The sequence below is a fragment of the Microtus oregoni genome, unplaced genomic scaffold (genome assembly GCF_018167655.1).
Source record: "Microtus oregoni isolate MIOR12 unplaced genomic scaffold, Mior012 000107F_ref0000227, whole genome shotgun sequence".
Lineage (NCBI taxonomy): Eukaryota > Metazoa > Chordata > Mammalia > Rodentia > Cricetidae > Microtus > Microtus oregoni.
In genome coordinates, this window is record NW_024544725.1 from 1303574 (window position 1) to 1319219 (window position 15646).

Consider the following 15646-nt stretch of genomic DNA (forward strand, 5'->3'; position numbering starts at 1 on the left):
TTTCAAAAACAGCACCCTTAGGTTTCTCAAAGTCATCTGTAACTTTACCTCAGACATTGCCCCAAGGTTGACTTGAATTAACCTTTTGCCTGTCTTGAGACATCTCTGGAACTACTGTGTTCTTATAATCTGGAAACTTAAGAGACTTATAGTTTCAGTGATTCTTTAATTTCTATGATCTTTAATGCTATTTTCACGTGATCTGACACCACTGGTGCTTCCACTAATCTTGTTAATGCCCCCAAAAGCAATGGAGACTCAGACACTTGAGAGGCTATCTTTCCTACTAATGCCACTCAATAGGTCCATATCAGTAGAAAACAAAATGGATTCACCATGTTTCAGGGAGTTCCTGTTGTGACTTGATTCTTCTTGATGGTGCTGATTATCAACCTTGTTTGATACATGGAATACAGAACTATGTAGTGTATAGGACACAAAGAGAGGCTCCCCAAAGCAAGTCTGTTGAGTGTTCTCTGTTAGCATTTCAGCTAGGTGTCTCTGGGAGAGAAGGAGAGGTCTGCCCCAGTTAGGAAGGCAAGCACTTCCGTGGCTGCAAACTGTCAGTAAGAGTTTCTTTCCAGCTTATAGTCCTAGACAAGTCACCAAACTTATTTGTGGAACCCCTGGGGTGAGGTGAGGATATTGGTGCTTTTTTTCTATTGCTGGTTTGAATGTCATTTAAATTGGGTACCTTTCTACCTTATGGTTTCTCCATGCCCTGGATTCTACAACCCTGTCACCTTCTCTCCACTTCTCTGAAATCTCTTACATTATTGTCAGCATTGTGTCTCTACTTTATGGGGAAGAGAAAAAAGTAAAGCATCTGAACAGTCTTGTCTCAAATCCGAAGTCATAGATCTAATTTCATTTGTCCTTAAAACTCATCAGTCATTTGCAACTTCAGTTACATTTCTAAATGTCTACTTATTTCTTTTTCATGGTTTAATAGTTTTCTGCGTGCCAGTTACAATTAAGCATTTTTGGTACTTGATTAAATATAGTTTTATGGGTCCTACAGAAAGTCCATAAGAAAACAATCTTAATGATTTTTTATATTATAGTTCCAAGCCCAGAGTTGTTATAAACATCAGTTACAAATTCCTTCTAAATAATGAATTGTATTCATTGGTAAGGTGGTGTGGGACCATGGTCTGTATTCTGTCAATTATATTTTAAATAAATGCTGATTGACCAGTAACCAGGCAGGAAGTATAAGTGGGACAACCAGACAGGAAGTAGAGGCGGGTCAAGGAGAACAGGAGAATTCTAAGAAGGAGGAAGCCCATTCCTCCCCAGTCCTGTCGCAACCACAGAAGAAGGAAGATGTGATTGCCCCATTGAAAAAGGTACTGAGCCATGTGGCTAACACAAATAAGAATAATGGGCTAATATAAATTATAGGAGCTAATAATAAGCCTGAGCCAATGGGCCAATCAATTTATCATTAATATAGACCTCTGTGTGATTTCTTTGGGGCTAATCATCTGTGGAACCTGGTGGGAGGACAGAAACCAGAAAGGAAAAAAAAAACTCAGACAACAAATGGTGCCTACGTGAACAAGTGCATCCACATAAAGTCTGACAGAGCTTGTTAAATAATTCTAGACAGAAAAGAATAGAGTAAATCATGGCTTCTTGGTAGCAGCAATTTCTCGGGTCTGCTCTGCTTGCTACAAGGCAAGCAAGCACTGTCATTTAAGAGAAGCTTCCTGACTCAGCTTTTGCTGCAAAACTTTGCAGCTCTTTAAAAAGGTCTTGCCACAAAACACTTAAATGGTGTTGATGAAAAGCTGACCGCATGCTTTCTGTTGGTGGCAGGGACCTTGAAACACCATAGAGTTGTGGCAATAAACATGGCTCCGGCCAGTACCTCAGCCATGAGGCTAAAATCTCAGAAAGCTAAGAAATGTACTGGATCCAGCCAACAAAGCCATAGCTTTAATCCTACCCATACTGCTTAGCAAATTAAAGACTCATGTGGTCAGGAAAAAAAAAGAGAGAGATATACATTAAAGAGAGAGTCAAAGATGAAGGAAAGCTCTAATGGTTTTCAATGTGTTAAGAATATATGTAGGCTTGGGAGAGAAAAGAAAATGGTTAAAGTCCTTAAAATAAAAAGAAAGAAAGAGTATTTGGGTGTGGTGGCACACGCCTTCAATCCCAACACTTCGGAGACAGAGGCAGGCAGACCTCTATGAGTTCAAGGTGCAGTGGCACATGCATTTAATCCCAATGCCTGGGAGGCAGAGGCAGACAGACCTCTGTGAGTTCAAGGTGTGGTAGCACACATCTTTAATCCCAATACTTAGAAGACAGAGTCAGAGAGACCGCTGTGAAGTCAAGGTGTGGTGGCATACACCTTTAATCCCAGCACTTGGGAGGCAGAGGCAGGTAGATCTCTGTGAGTTCAAAGACAGACTGGTCTATACAGAGAGTTCCAGGACAGCCAAAGATATACAGAGAACCCGTCTCAAAAAGTAAAAGTAAAAATAAAAGAAATAGAGATTAAAATAAAGTCATGTAAAGATGAAAATTACACAGAGAATCTTAATACTGTATGTTATTATGCTCTCTTTGAATTATTTGAATGCTGAGGAAGGAGCAACAGCTGCTAAAAGATATTTGCTTATAAATGCTGCTGAATTAATCCAAGATAGATATTTTGAAAATACCTTGATTTCAAAATTGAAGTCACAAGGTATGTTACTTTGGAGAAGAGATTTTGCTTTTGTTTCCACAGGAAATAAGAAGCTGTGGATTCATTCTGAGTTAAGAAAAATCAGCTTTGATCAAGAAAGACTACCTGAGAAATCTCCAGTAGAAACAGATGGCCCAGATGTCAGAGTTCTACATCCAGAACAGATTCAAGATACTGTCTGAGATGATCAAGCCTCACAGGATCAGGACTTGATCATAATTCTAAATTTTGTTTAGGTCCCCATAAGATTATCAGCACCCCAACCAGCAGAAAGTAGCCTGGAATACTACACCCACATTCCCAAAAAATGGACTATGGATGATCTTGGGTTTTTGTTTTTGTTTTTTAAAGAGGGGGAAGTGGTGTGGGACCATGGTCTATATTCTATCAATTATATTTTAAATAAACGCAAATTGGCCAGTAACCAGGCAGGAAGTATAGGCAGGAAAACCAGACAAGAAATAGAGGTGAGTCAAGGAGAACAGGAGAATTCCGGGAAGGAGGAAGCCCATTCCTCCCCAGTCCTGTCCCAACCACAGAAGAAGGAAGATGTGATTACCCTGCTGAAAAAGGTACCAAGCTATGTGGCTAACACAGATAAGAATAATGGGCTAATATAAGTTATAAGAGCTAATAAGAATCCTGAGCCAATGGGCCAATCAGTTTATTATTAATATAGACCTCTGTGTGATTTCTTTGGGGCTAAACAACTGTGGGACCAGGCAGGACAGAAACCTCACACAACAGTAAGGCATATTTGTAATATTTATTATCCTTTAAGATTAAACTGTATGATCAACTAAATAGTAGGAAACTGAGATTTTATGAGTTGCTTTAAATGTTTTCTTTATTTATAAATCCATTTTCTTTAATTTTTGTTAGATTTTTCTTTGTCATAAACTGCATTATGAAAAACTTGCAAATAAAGATATAAATTTGTTTTTAAACAGAAGTCCTGGCCAAAGAATACTCAGTATATTGATTTCTGCACTTTAATTAATGCTGTCTTTGCAGATTAAATAGCATGAGCTGGAAATACATTCTTCTGAGATAATTCAGTTTTATCAAAGGTAAATTTTACTAGTTCTTTAAAAAATCACCAACATTTCAAAGGCATTCCACTAAGAATATGAGAGGCAATGCATTTGCTGCTTGAAAGCAAAGGTTACTTACTGCTCTTTTCCTAGAACACCCTGTAATCCAAGGCACAGTAAGGGTTCCTGAAATCTGTTGAAACAACAAATGGAATCTTAGTAATGTATGGATTCACATTGCTTGTAATACTGATAAACACTAAAAAACACAGTGCATGCTGTGAAAATAAATAGATAGATCTGTATTCAAATTATACTCCAAATCAAAGGTATTTTTCCTTACGAATTTAGAGGGTCTTCCCTTGCATAAAAAGAAAAAATTAAAAATGGTATAAAATTCCCTTAGAAATTACAAAATAAATGTTTGTTGGGTCCTGTAAAGGATATGAAAGTGTATGGAAAATAAAATTATTTTAAAAATGTAATGCTTTAAGGATTAAATGGAAAATGGAACTTCTTAAAAACATCATCAGCCTAGGCAGTTTGGATGCTCAACTTACTAGACCTGGATGGAGGTGGGGGTTCCTTGGACTTCCCACAGGACAGGGAACCCTGATTGCTTTTCAGGCTGAGGAGAGGGTGGGGACTTAATTGGGGGAGGGGGAGGGAAATGGGAGGCGGTGGCGGGGAAGAGACAGAAATCTTTAATAAATAAATAAATTTTAAAAAAGAAACAAAAAAAACATCATCACAAACAAGAGATGATATTATAAATGAAACACATTAAGTATTTACTTCGAACACTCAGCAGTTGCTAACATAAATATTGTTATAGTCACCTTCTTAATGTAAACCTTAGGGATTCAGTGCAAATCACTGAATCACTGTTTCTCTAAATTGTGTCCTCACTAGTTATCTATCTTGTTATGCATTCCACTCTTTATCCACCCTTATCATAGAATGATAAAATGTAGATTGTAAAAGACCACTGAATTAAAGGACAATACTTTTGTATAAATAAAATATGGCTGTAAAAGGTAGCAAGGTGAACTTTTAAGCCACATCAACCACATCAAGGCTATCAAGATAAGAATGTGTCCAGCAAAATCTGTTCTTTTTGAGTCACAGTTCAGTATTCAGTGTTGAAGTTGTGCAATGTTGCAATCATGAACAGATAGGTACATCTTCCAGAGTCTACAATTATTTCATATCTTGGCAAATACTTGCCAATATTGTCTCCAAATGTTGAGAGATTTTAACTTTTACAAATGGAACAGAGTAATGGTCATAGTTACGAACACACTTGCTTCAATTCCCTGTATAAAGGAGATGGGAATTTGGCTTCACATAGTAAAAGTATTTTTCTTCATTGTAAAATATTTTCACTCAGTGTACAATAAAATGGCGATTAGCTGAATGCTGAAGGTCATGACAGAGTTGCATAATTGACATTTTATTTTAAAATAAGTAGGGTAAATCAACTAAAATAATCACATTCTGTGCTCCATAAAATAGCAAAATTCAATTATTTCGAATTATCCAATAAATAAAGCAGTACAAGTTCAAAGTATGGCAATATTACACCCACTTGTGGATTGGTATCTCAGCTGCATCTTAAAAAGTGAGTAGAATATTGATAGAACTAGAAAGAGATATTCCAAGAAAAAAAGAATTGTATTATCACTGTGGCATAACAGCATAGCTGTGTCCAAGGAAATGTCAGTCTCTTTGTTGAAGTAAGGAATGCCATCTACACTTCAATCTAATTCTATAGAAAATATGGAGCTATTGAAATGTCTTTGGTACATCTGTTATGTGGCAGAACTCTATTTTTGTAGATTAGGAAGTTTAATATGTCTCAGCATGTATAAGAAGTACACAAACTTTTCTAAATATTTGTGCAAGAGGCAATACAGACTTGACTAAGAAGGATGAAAGGTAAAGAGAAATGCAAAAAATCAATACATTAAAAGACAGATATTATGTATGAGACAGAAAATAATTGAATGCTTGGGAGATGACAATGGGCTTTGTTTAATGAACATCATAAAGCCACTTCCTAGACAGGCCAACCCGTTCAATCTAACCAAGAATCATAAGTTTAATATAAGGATATGTCTTTTGCTGGAAGTCTGTGTCTTATGACTAAGCGTGGATATATTTGGAAAAAATGCAATTGCTTGGATGTAAATTAGAATTACATTGTGTGTGTGTAGTTGTGCATAGTAATTCACATGTTTCATGTAAAATCATGCTTATACTTTGAACTGATGATACAAATCAAAATATAATTTTTAAATCATTTTGAAAATTAAAATTATTTCCTTTCAGAGAATTTATATCCTACAAATGTCACACAGGAATTCCATTAAATATTAACCTGATTCAAAAAGTAATTTAGTTATTTTGTTCGTTAGTGTTTGTCAGCTTAACACAGGCTAGTCATCTGAAAAGAAGAAAGTTCAATTGAGAAAATGTCTACAAAAGATTGACCTGTGTGAAAAACTATGGAGCATTTACTTGATTAATGGTTGGTATGGGAGGGCCCAGCTCACTGTGAGCAATGCCACTCCTGGGCCAGTGGTCCTGAGTTGTATAACAAAACAAATATTGGAGAGCAATTTAGTACGCAATATTCCTTCATGGTCTCTATTTCAGTTCCTGTCTTGAGGCTTCTTGTGTTCCTGGCCAAAACTTCCTCAATGATGGATTGTAATGTGGACGTGTAAGTCAAATAAACCTTTTCTTCTGAAGTTGCTTTGGTCATGCTGTTTTCTAATGGGGTATTATTGTGGCAGACCTGACCATGTCATTTCTGGGAGGGTTGTGATATATTTTGTGATGCTGGGCTGAAAAAAGCCATTGACAACTCAGAGCTTAATGAGCTGTTCTGTGGTAACTTGAAAGATAATGCTGAAAAAGATGCAGAGAATGGAAGCCTAGCTTGTTATATGTTTTAGAGGGAAGTTTTTGAGAATCCTTCAGACTTTATCCAGGTCATTCAAGAAATATTTTAAGTTAAAAATATATGATGTTTGCTCAGCTGGGGCTGAAATATCAATTATGATTAACAAGAGACCAGCACCACTACAATAAAACCTTTGCTTCACTGGGACAATTGAGCTGTTGGCTTTGGCTGAGCGATAACTATGATTAATAAGATACCAGAATCATTGAGGAAAAAATAATTGAGAAAGTGTTCTCTCAGGTTCTGCACACAGAAACTGTGGTCCTGAAGGGGACAAAATTACACCTCATATTGGCAGCCAAACTTAGTAATGTGTATGAATCTCTCACATGGTACTTTTTTTTGAAGTCATGAAGTGGTCCTGGAAAGCACTGAGGCTCCACACTGTGAATGGTCAGGAGAGGCCATTCATGAAGGTAAATCCTCAGTTGTAGAGGAATACCCAGGATTGAAGTGATCATGGGGAAATGCCAAGGCTTGGAACCAAATAACAGGGTTGGAGTCCCTGAAGAGAGGCTGGGAGTTCATTGGTCAAGGTGCAACATATGGAGACCCCGGCATTTTGGAAAAGTCAGTAATATGGGATGACCAACAAAGTCAGCAGCAGATTTAGAATGGAGCCCACCTGAAACTATGAAATGAACTGTGTGCCTTGTGGATAGAAGAACTAGAGAAGTAGAACTGCCCAGGTTCTGCAGCGCCCAGAAGATCTTGAGTAAAGTCTAGATGTGGGATATTCAGTTACAAGATTTGATCTACACTGCTGGATGTTGGTTTTGTGTTGCTTTGATGGTGACTATACATTTGTTCTTTCTTGGAGCAATAAAGTATTTAGATTGTTTCCTTGTTTTCTTATGAACCCACAGTTATAACAACTTGAATATTTTAGAAACATCAAAACTTTAACAAGACACTAAGTTTTCAAAGACAACTTGGCTTTTAAATTGTTGATTATTTTTGAAGACTGTGAAACTTTAAAAGTTATACTATGTTTTATATTGTACTATTAATAGTACTATGACATTTTGGAGACAAGAAAGAAAAGATTATGGCTAATAGTGATGTGTTTTTTTTTGTGTCAAGCTGACAAGGGTCAGTTGTGTTAGTTTTGTCAACTTGACACAAGCTAGAGTCTTCTGAGAAGAGGAAATCTCAATTAAGAAAATGCTCCATAAGATCAGCCTATAGGCAAGTTTGTAGGCAAATCTATGGGACATTTTTCTTGATTAATATTTGATGTAGGGGAGCCCAGCTCATTGTGGGTGAGGCCATCAATGGGAAGATGGTCCTGTGGTATATAAGAAAGAAAGAATAAGTCAGAAAGAACAAGCCAGTAAGCAGCATCCCCCCATGCTCTCTGCTTCAGTTTCTACATCTAGGCCCTTGCTTGATCTCCTGTCTTGACTATCCGTAGTGATGGATTGTGATGTGGAAGTGCAAGCCAAATAAATTCTTTCTTTCCCAAGGTGCTTTTGGTCATGGGCTTTATTACAGCAATAGAAACCTAGTTCATCTATAAAGAATTCTACATACAACGTCATAGTACTACTAATAGTACAATAAACACCCTTTTTAAAAAAAATTCAAATCATTTTATGAATATACTGAAGTTACAACCTGAAATATGTTTAATTTTATGTGAGTTATGAAAATTGAATTTTCATTAATTAGCCTTTCATTAAATGCAATTTGATTAACTGAACCAATTAGGCAATAACTGTCTCTCAACTGTAAGAAATTCATAAATCAATGTTTTAGCTTTCCTTCAATTGTTCTGCTATTAGGTGAGCATTAATGCTTGACAATCACAGTGCTTAATTGGCAGAGTTCTAGTTTTTTTTTTTAATTATAAGGTGCATAGCATGAGAATACTGTTAGGCATATGATAAGTCTATAAATATTTTTCATTTAATTGAATTGGTTACAACCTTCACTGTTCACTTGTTATAACTTTCTGAAACAATAAAAAGACAAACATGATAATATGCAAAAGAATAAGAACACTGGAATAGAAGAGGAACTTGCGAGGCGCAAGGAGACCCAGAGTTGGGGTGAGTTTCTGGCCCCGCGGTGCCAGCCCGGGAAGGGGAGTTCAGAGGTTCCTTGGCCCCCTATCCTTCTTGAGATCGCGGCAGGGCCCCCACTCCCTGCATACCTCCTCTTTCTTCCTAGCCCACCCAGCTAACATCCAGAACCCTCCCCACCTCGGCCCCACTGTCCTCTTTCTGCAAATAACATCACCCAGCCCAGCCTGTCTGGGCACTGGGTCCGAATCCTCGGGGCACCCAAGCAGGCGGGAGTTCCTTTGTTTCTTTGGCCTGCCTGCACCAAGCAGGGTAGGCGCTTTGTTTGCCACCTGCCCATAAGCACGGAGGCCTGATCTCTCGGCGCCAGGAGACCCAGCCTTGGGGAGACCCAGCATTGGGGAGAGACAACGTTGGGGAGATCTAGCATTGGGTAGGCAAGGAGACCTAATCCGGTAAAGAAGATCCATAAGGGAGCATTTGGAAGAAGAGATAGGTAGACGCCAAGGCAAGAATTCGCTCAACAAGCTGAAAAGCAACATGAAGCCACCAGAAATCAGCGACCTCACAACGGGAAGACATGAACACCTTAATCAAGAAGAAGTAGAAAAGGTTGACTTCATGAAAGTGATTGACGCCCTTAAACAGCATGTAAAAAATGCCCTTATAGAAATGGATGAGAAATATAACAGAAAGTTTGAAGAACTGAATAAATCAGTGAATGATACCCTAGAAAACCAAGGAAAAACAATCAAACAGATAATGGAAACGGTGCAAGACTTGAAAACTGAAATGGAGGCAAAGAAGAAAACACAAACAGAGGGCCGGCTGGACATGGAAAATTTAAGTAAACAAACAGAGTCTACAGAAACAAGCATAACCAACAGAATACAAGAGATAGAAGAAAGAATCTCAGATTCTGAAGATACCATAGAGAAAATAAAAACTCTGATCAAAGAAAACAGCAAGTCCAACAAACTCTCATCACAAAATATTCAGGAAATATGGGACACAATAAAAAGACCAAACCTAAGAATAATAGGAGTAGAAGAAGGAGAAGAAGTGCAGCTCAATGGTCCAGAAAATATATTTAATCAAATTATAGAAGAAAACTTTCCCAACCTAAAGAAAGATATACCTATGAAGGTTCAAGAAGCATACAGAACACCGAATAGGCTGGATCAAAAAAGAACATCCCCTCGCCATATAATTATCAAAACACAAATCATACAGAATAAGGAAAGAATATTAAGAGCTGCAAAGGAAAAAGGCCAAATTACTTATAAAGGTAAACCTATCAGACTTACACCTGACTTCTCCATGGAAACCATGAAAGCCAGAAGGTCCTGGATAGAAGTACTTCAGAAACTAAGAGACCATGGATGCAAGCCCAGATTACTATACCCAGCCAAGCTTTCGTTCACTATAAATGGAGAAAATAAAATTTTCCAGGATAAAAACAAATTTAAACAATACGCAGCCACAAATCCAGCCTTACAGAAAGTAATAGAAGGAAAATCACTAACCAAGGAGTCCAACAATGACCACAATAACTCAGACATCTAGAGACCCTTCACCAACACAAATCAAAGAAGGGAAACACACAAACTCTACGACTAAAAAAATGACCGGAGTTAACATCCACTGGTCATTAATATCACTTAATGTCAATGGACTCAACTCACCTATTAAAAGGCACAGGCTAAGAGATTGGATACGAAAACAGGATCCAACATTCTGCTGTTTACAAGAAACACACCTCAACAACAAAGACAGGCACCTACTCAGAGTAAAGGGCTGGGAAAAGGCTTATCAAGCAAATGGACCTAAGAAAGAAGCAGGTGTGGCCATACTAATCTCTAACAAAGTTGACTTCAAACTTAAATCAATCAGAAGAGATGGAGAGGGACATTTTATACTCATAACAGGAACAGTTCAGCAGGATGAAGTCTCAATTCTGAACATCTATGCCCCTAATATAAAAGCACCTACGTACATAAAAGAAACATTGCTACAACTCAAGGCAGCCATCAAACCGCACACACTAATAGTAGGAGACTTCAACACTCCTCTCTCACCAATGGACAGGTCAATCAGACAGAAATCTAACAGAGAAATAAGAGAATTAATGGAGGTAATGAATCAAATGGACTTAACAGACATCTATAGAGCATTCCACCCAAATAGGAAAGAATATACCTTCTTCTCTGCAGCTCATGGAACCTTCTCAAAAATTGACCACATAGTCGGTAACAAAGCAAACATCCACAATTACAAAAAAATATTAGTAACCACCTGTGTCTTATCAGATCACCATGGATTAAAGTTAGAATTCAACAACAATGCTACCCCCAAAAAGCCTACAAACTCATGGTCAACTACTGAACCATACCTGGATTAAGGAAGAAATTAAAAAAGAAATTAAAGTCTTCCTGGAATTCAATGAAAATAAAGAAACAACATACTTAAACTTATGGAACACTATGAAAGCAGTCCTAAGAGGAAAGTTCATAGCACTAAGTGCCCACTTAAAGAAAACAGAGAAAGCTCACATTGGAGACTTAACAGCCCAACTGAAAGCTCTAGAAAAAAAAAGAAGCAGACTCACCTAGGAGGAGTAGAAGACTGGAAATAATCAAACTGAGGGCTGAAATCAACAAAATAGAAACACAGAAAACAATCCAAAGAATCAATGAAACAAAAAGCTGGTTTCTGGAGAAAATCAACAAGATTGACAAACCCCTATCCAAACTAATCAAACGGCAGAGAGAGAATTTGCAAATTAATAAGATCAGAAATGAAAAGGGGGGCATAACCACAGACACAGAGGAAATTCAGAGAATCATTAGATCTTACTACAAAAGCCTATATGCCACAAAACTGGAAAATGTAAAGGAAATGGACACTTTTTTAGATAAATACCATATACCAAAGTTAAACCAGGACCAGGTGAACAATCTAAATAGACATGTTAGTCGTGAAGAATTAGAAGAGGTTATCAAAACCCTCCCTACCAAAAAAAGCCCAGGACCAGATGGTTTAAAGGCGGAATTCTACCAGAACTTCCAAGAAGACCTAATACCTATACTCCTTAATGTAGTTCACAATATAGAAACACAAGAGGCATTGCCAAATTCCTTTTATGAAGCTACAGTTACTCTGATAACAAAACCGCACAAAGACTCAACCAAAAAAGAAAATTATAGATCAATCTCACTCATGAACATCGATGCAAAAATCCTCAACAAAATACTGGCAAACCGAATCCAAGAACACATTATGAAAATTATCCATTATGATCAAGTAAGCTTCATCCCAGGGATGCAGGGCTGGTTCAACATACGAAAATCTTTCAGTGTAATCCAGCATATAAATAAACTGAAAGAAAAAACCATATGATCATTTCATTCGATGCTGAAAAAGCATTTGACAAAATTCAACACCCCTTTATGATAAAAGTATTGGAGAGATTAGGGATACAAGGGTCATACCTAAATATAATAAAAGCTATATACAGCAAGCCGACAGCTAACATTAAATTAAATGGAGAGAAACTTAAAGCCATCCCACTAAACTCAGGAACACGACAAGGCTGTCCACTCTCGCCATACCTCTTCAATATAGTACTTGAAGTTCTAGCAATAGCAATAAGACAACATAAGGGGATCAAAGGGATTCAAATTGGAAAGGAAGAAGTTAAACTTTCGTTATTTGCAGATGATATGATAGTGTACATAAGCGACCCCAAAAACTCCACCAAAGAACTTTTACAGCTGATAAACACCTTTAGTAATGTGGCAGGATACAAGATAAACTCCAAAAAAATCAGTCGCCCTCTTATACACAAAGGATATGGAAGCAGAGAGGGAAGTCAGAGAAGCTTCACCTTTCACGATAGCCACAAACAGCATAAAATATCTTGGGGTAAATCTAACCAAGGAAGTGAAAGATCTATTTGACAAGAACTTTAAGGCATTGAAAAAAGAAACTGAGGAGTATACCAGAAAATGGAAGGACCTTCCTTGCTCTTGGATTGGGAGGATCAACATAGTAAAAATGGCAATTCTACCAAAGGCAATTTATAGATTCAATGCAATCCCCATCAGGGTCCCATCAAAATTCTTCACAGATCTTGAGAGGACAATAATCAACTTTATATGGAAAAACAAAAAACCCAGGATAGCCAAAACAATCCTATACAATAAAGGATTGTCTGCAGGCATTACCATCCCTGACTTCAAACTCTATTACAGAGCTACAGTGATGAAAACAGTGTGGTACTGGCATAAAAACAGAGAAGTTGACCAATGGAATCGTATAGAAGACACGAATTTTAACCCACAAACCTATGAACACCTCATTTTTGATAAAGGAGCCAAAAGTATACAATGGAAAAAAGAAAGCATCTTCAACAAATGGTGCTGGCACAACTGGATGTCAACCTGTAGAAGAATGAAAATAGACCCATATCTATCACCATGCACAAAACTCAAGTCCAAATGGATTCAAGACCTCACTATCAGTCAGAACTCAGTGAACCTGATAGAAGAGAAAGTGGGAAGTACCCTACAGGAGATGGGCACAGGAGATCGTTTCCTATGTGTAACCCCAACAGCACAGACTTTAAGGGCAACATTGAATAAATGGGACCTACTAAAACTGAGAAGCTTCTGTAAAGCAAAGGACACTGTCACCAAGACAAATAGGCAACCTACTGACTGGGAGAAGATCTTCACCAACCCTGCAACAGACAAAGGTCTGATCTCCAAAATATATAGAGAACTCAGGAAACTAGACTTTAAAATGCTAATTAACCCAATTAAAAAATGGGGCACTGAACTGAACAGAGAATTCTCAACAGAAGAAGTTCAAATGGCCAAAAGACACTTAAGGTCATGCTCAACCTCCTTAGCAATCAGGAAAATGCAAATCAAAACAACTTTGAGATATCATCTTACACCTGTCAGAATGGCTAAAATAAAAAACTCCAATGATAGCCTTTCCTGGAGAGGCTGTGGAGGAAGGGGAACACTCATCCATTGCTGGTGGGAATGCAATCTTGTGCAACCACTTTGGAAATCGGTGTTTCGGTTTCTCAGGAAATTCGGGATCAACTTACCCCTGGACCCAGCAATACCACTCCTGGGAATATACCCAAGAGATGCCCTATCACATGACAAGAGCATTTGTTCAACTATGTTCATAGCAGTATTATTTTTAATAGCCAGAACCTGGAAACAACCTAGATGCCCTTCAATGGAAGAATGGATGAAGAAAGTGTGGAATATCTACACATTAGAGTACTATGCTGAGTTAAAAAAAAATGACTTCTCAAATTTTGCATGCAAATGGATGGAAATAGAAAACACTATCCTGAGTGAGGTATCCCAGACCCAAAAAGATGAACATGGGATGTACTCACTCATAATTGGTTTCTAGCCATAAACAAGGGTCACGGAGTCTACACTTGGTGATCCCAAAGAAGCTAAGTAAGAAAGTGAACCAAAGGAAAAGCATATAGTTGTCCTCTTGGCTATGGGAAGTAGACAAAATTGCCGGGGAGAAAATTGAGATCTTGGGGGTGGGTGGGATGGAGGTAAGGGGAGATGGGGAGAGAGGGGGGAGAAGGGGAGAATGGGGGGAGCTTGGGGAAGGGGGAGGATTGGGATGAAGGAAGGTTGGATGGGGGAGCATGGAAGCACGGTTCTTAGTTAAGGGAGCCACCTTAGGGTTGGCAAGAGACTTGAACCTAGAGTGGCTCCCAGATACCCAAGCCGAGGTCCCCAGTTAGTTCCTTGGGCAGCTGAGGATGGGGAACCTGAAATGACCCTATCCTAGAGCAATACTGACGAATATCTTGCATATCATCATAGAACCTTCATCTGGTGATGGATGGAGACAGAGACAGAAACCCACACTGGAGCACTGGACTAAGCTCCCAAGGTCCCTATGAGGAGCAGAAGGAGGGAGAACATGAGCAAAGAAGTCGGAACCATGAGGGGAGCACCCACCCACTGAGACAGTGGAGCTGATCTACTGGGAGCTCACCAAGGCCAGCTGAACTGTGACTGAAAAAGCATGGGATAAAACTGCACTCTCTGAGCATGGCGAACAATGAGGGCTGATGAGAACCCAAGGACAATGGCACGGGGTTTTGAACCTACGTAATGTGATGGCTTTGTGGGAGCCTAGCCAGTTTGGATGTTCACCTTCCTAGAAATGCACGGAGGGGGGAGGACCTAGGACTTACCACAGGGCAGGGAAATCTGACTGCTCTTTGGGCTGGAGAGGGAGGGGGAGAGGAGTCGGGGGAGGGGGAGAAGGGTGGGAGGAGGGGGAGGGAAATGGGAGGCTGGGAGGAGGAGGAAATTTGTTTTATTTTTTCTTTTCTCAATAAAAAAAGTTAAAAAAAAACAAAAAAGAAGAGGAACTTGCTTCTGGTTAAAAAGAACGTTTATTTTATATGTATTTTAAATTAACTAAAAAAGTTTTCCATATGACATATTATATATATTTAATTTTTGTTGATTATTCTCCTACCCACTCCTTTTCTTCCTACCCTCCCATTTCTCTTGTATACTCTCATTCCCAGTATTTCCTCTTCCATTTTATTTTATTATCTTCCTTACCCCCTTCCTTAAAGCCCTACTTTTCCCAAGTTTCATGGGGTCCTTTCTAACTTCCTAAATTTAACTAACACTTACGCAATCCTGCTTACACATATTTAAGAGCTAGAAGCTAGGGATCACACATCAGAAAAAGTACTAAATATTTGTCTTTTTGAGCTTGGGTTGACTGGAAGCAAGAAAAAAATTGTGTCCTGATGCACACATAAAATTTTTTCACTCTTCTCCATATAAAGTCTCTGTCAAGGCTCTGAGAAGTAGATTAGCTTGACAAATCACTTTTTGGTAGTAGC

General features: G+C 38.4%; 1 protein-coding gene across 1 annotated transcript in view; it reads right to left on the bottom strand.

Moving 5' to 3' along the window:
• Positions 1-15646, bottom strand: part of LOC121443477 (highly divergent homeobox) — a 101709-nt gene that overhangs the window by 71191 nt on the left and 14872 nt on the right. Inside the window, exon 3 of the mRNA XM_041645225.1 lies at positions 3875-3928. Coding sequence (XP_041501159.1) covers positions 3875-3928 — 54 coding nt within the window. The remainder of the gene's footprint in view (positions 1-3874; positions 3929-15646) is intronic.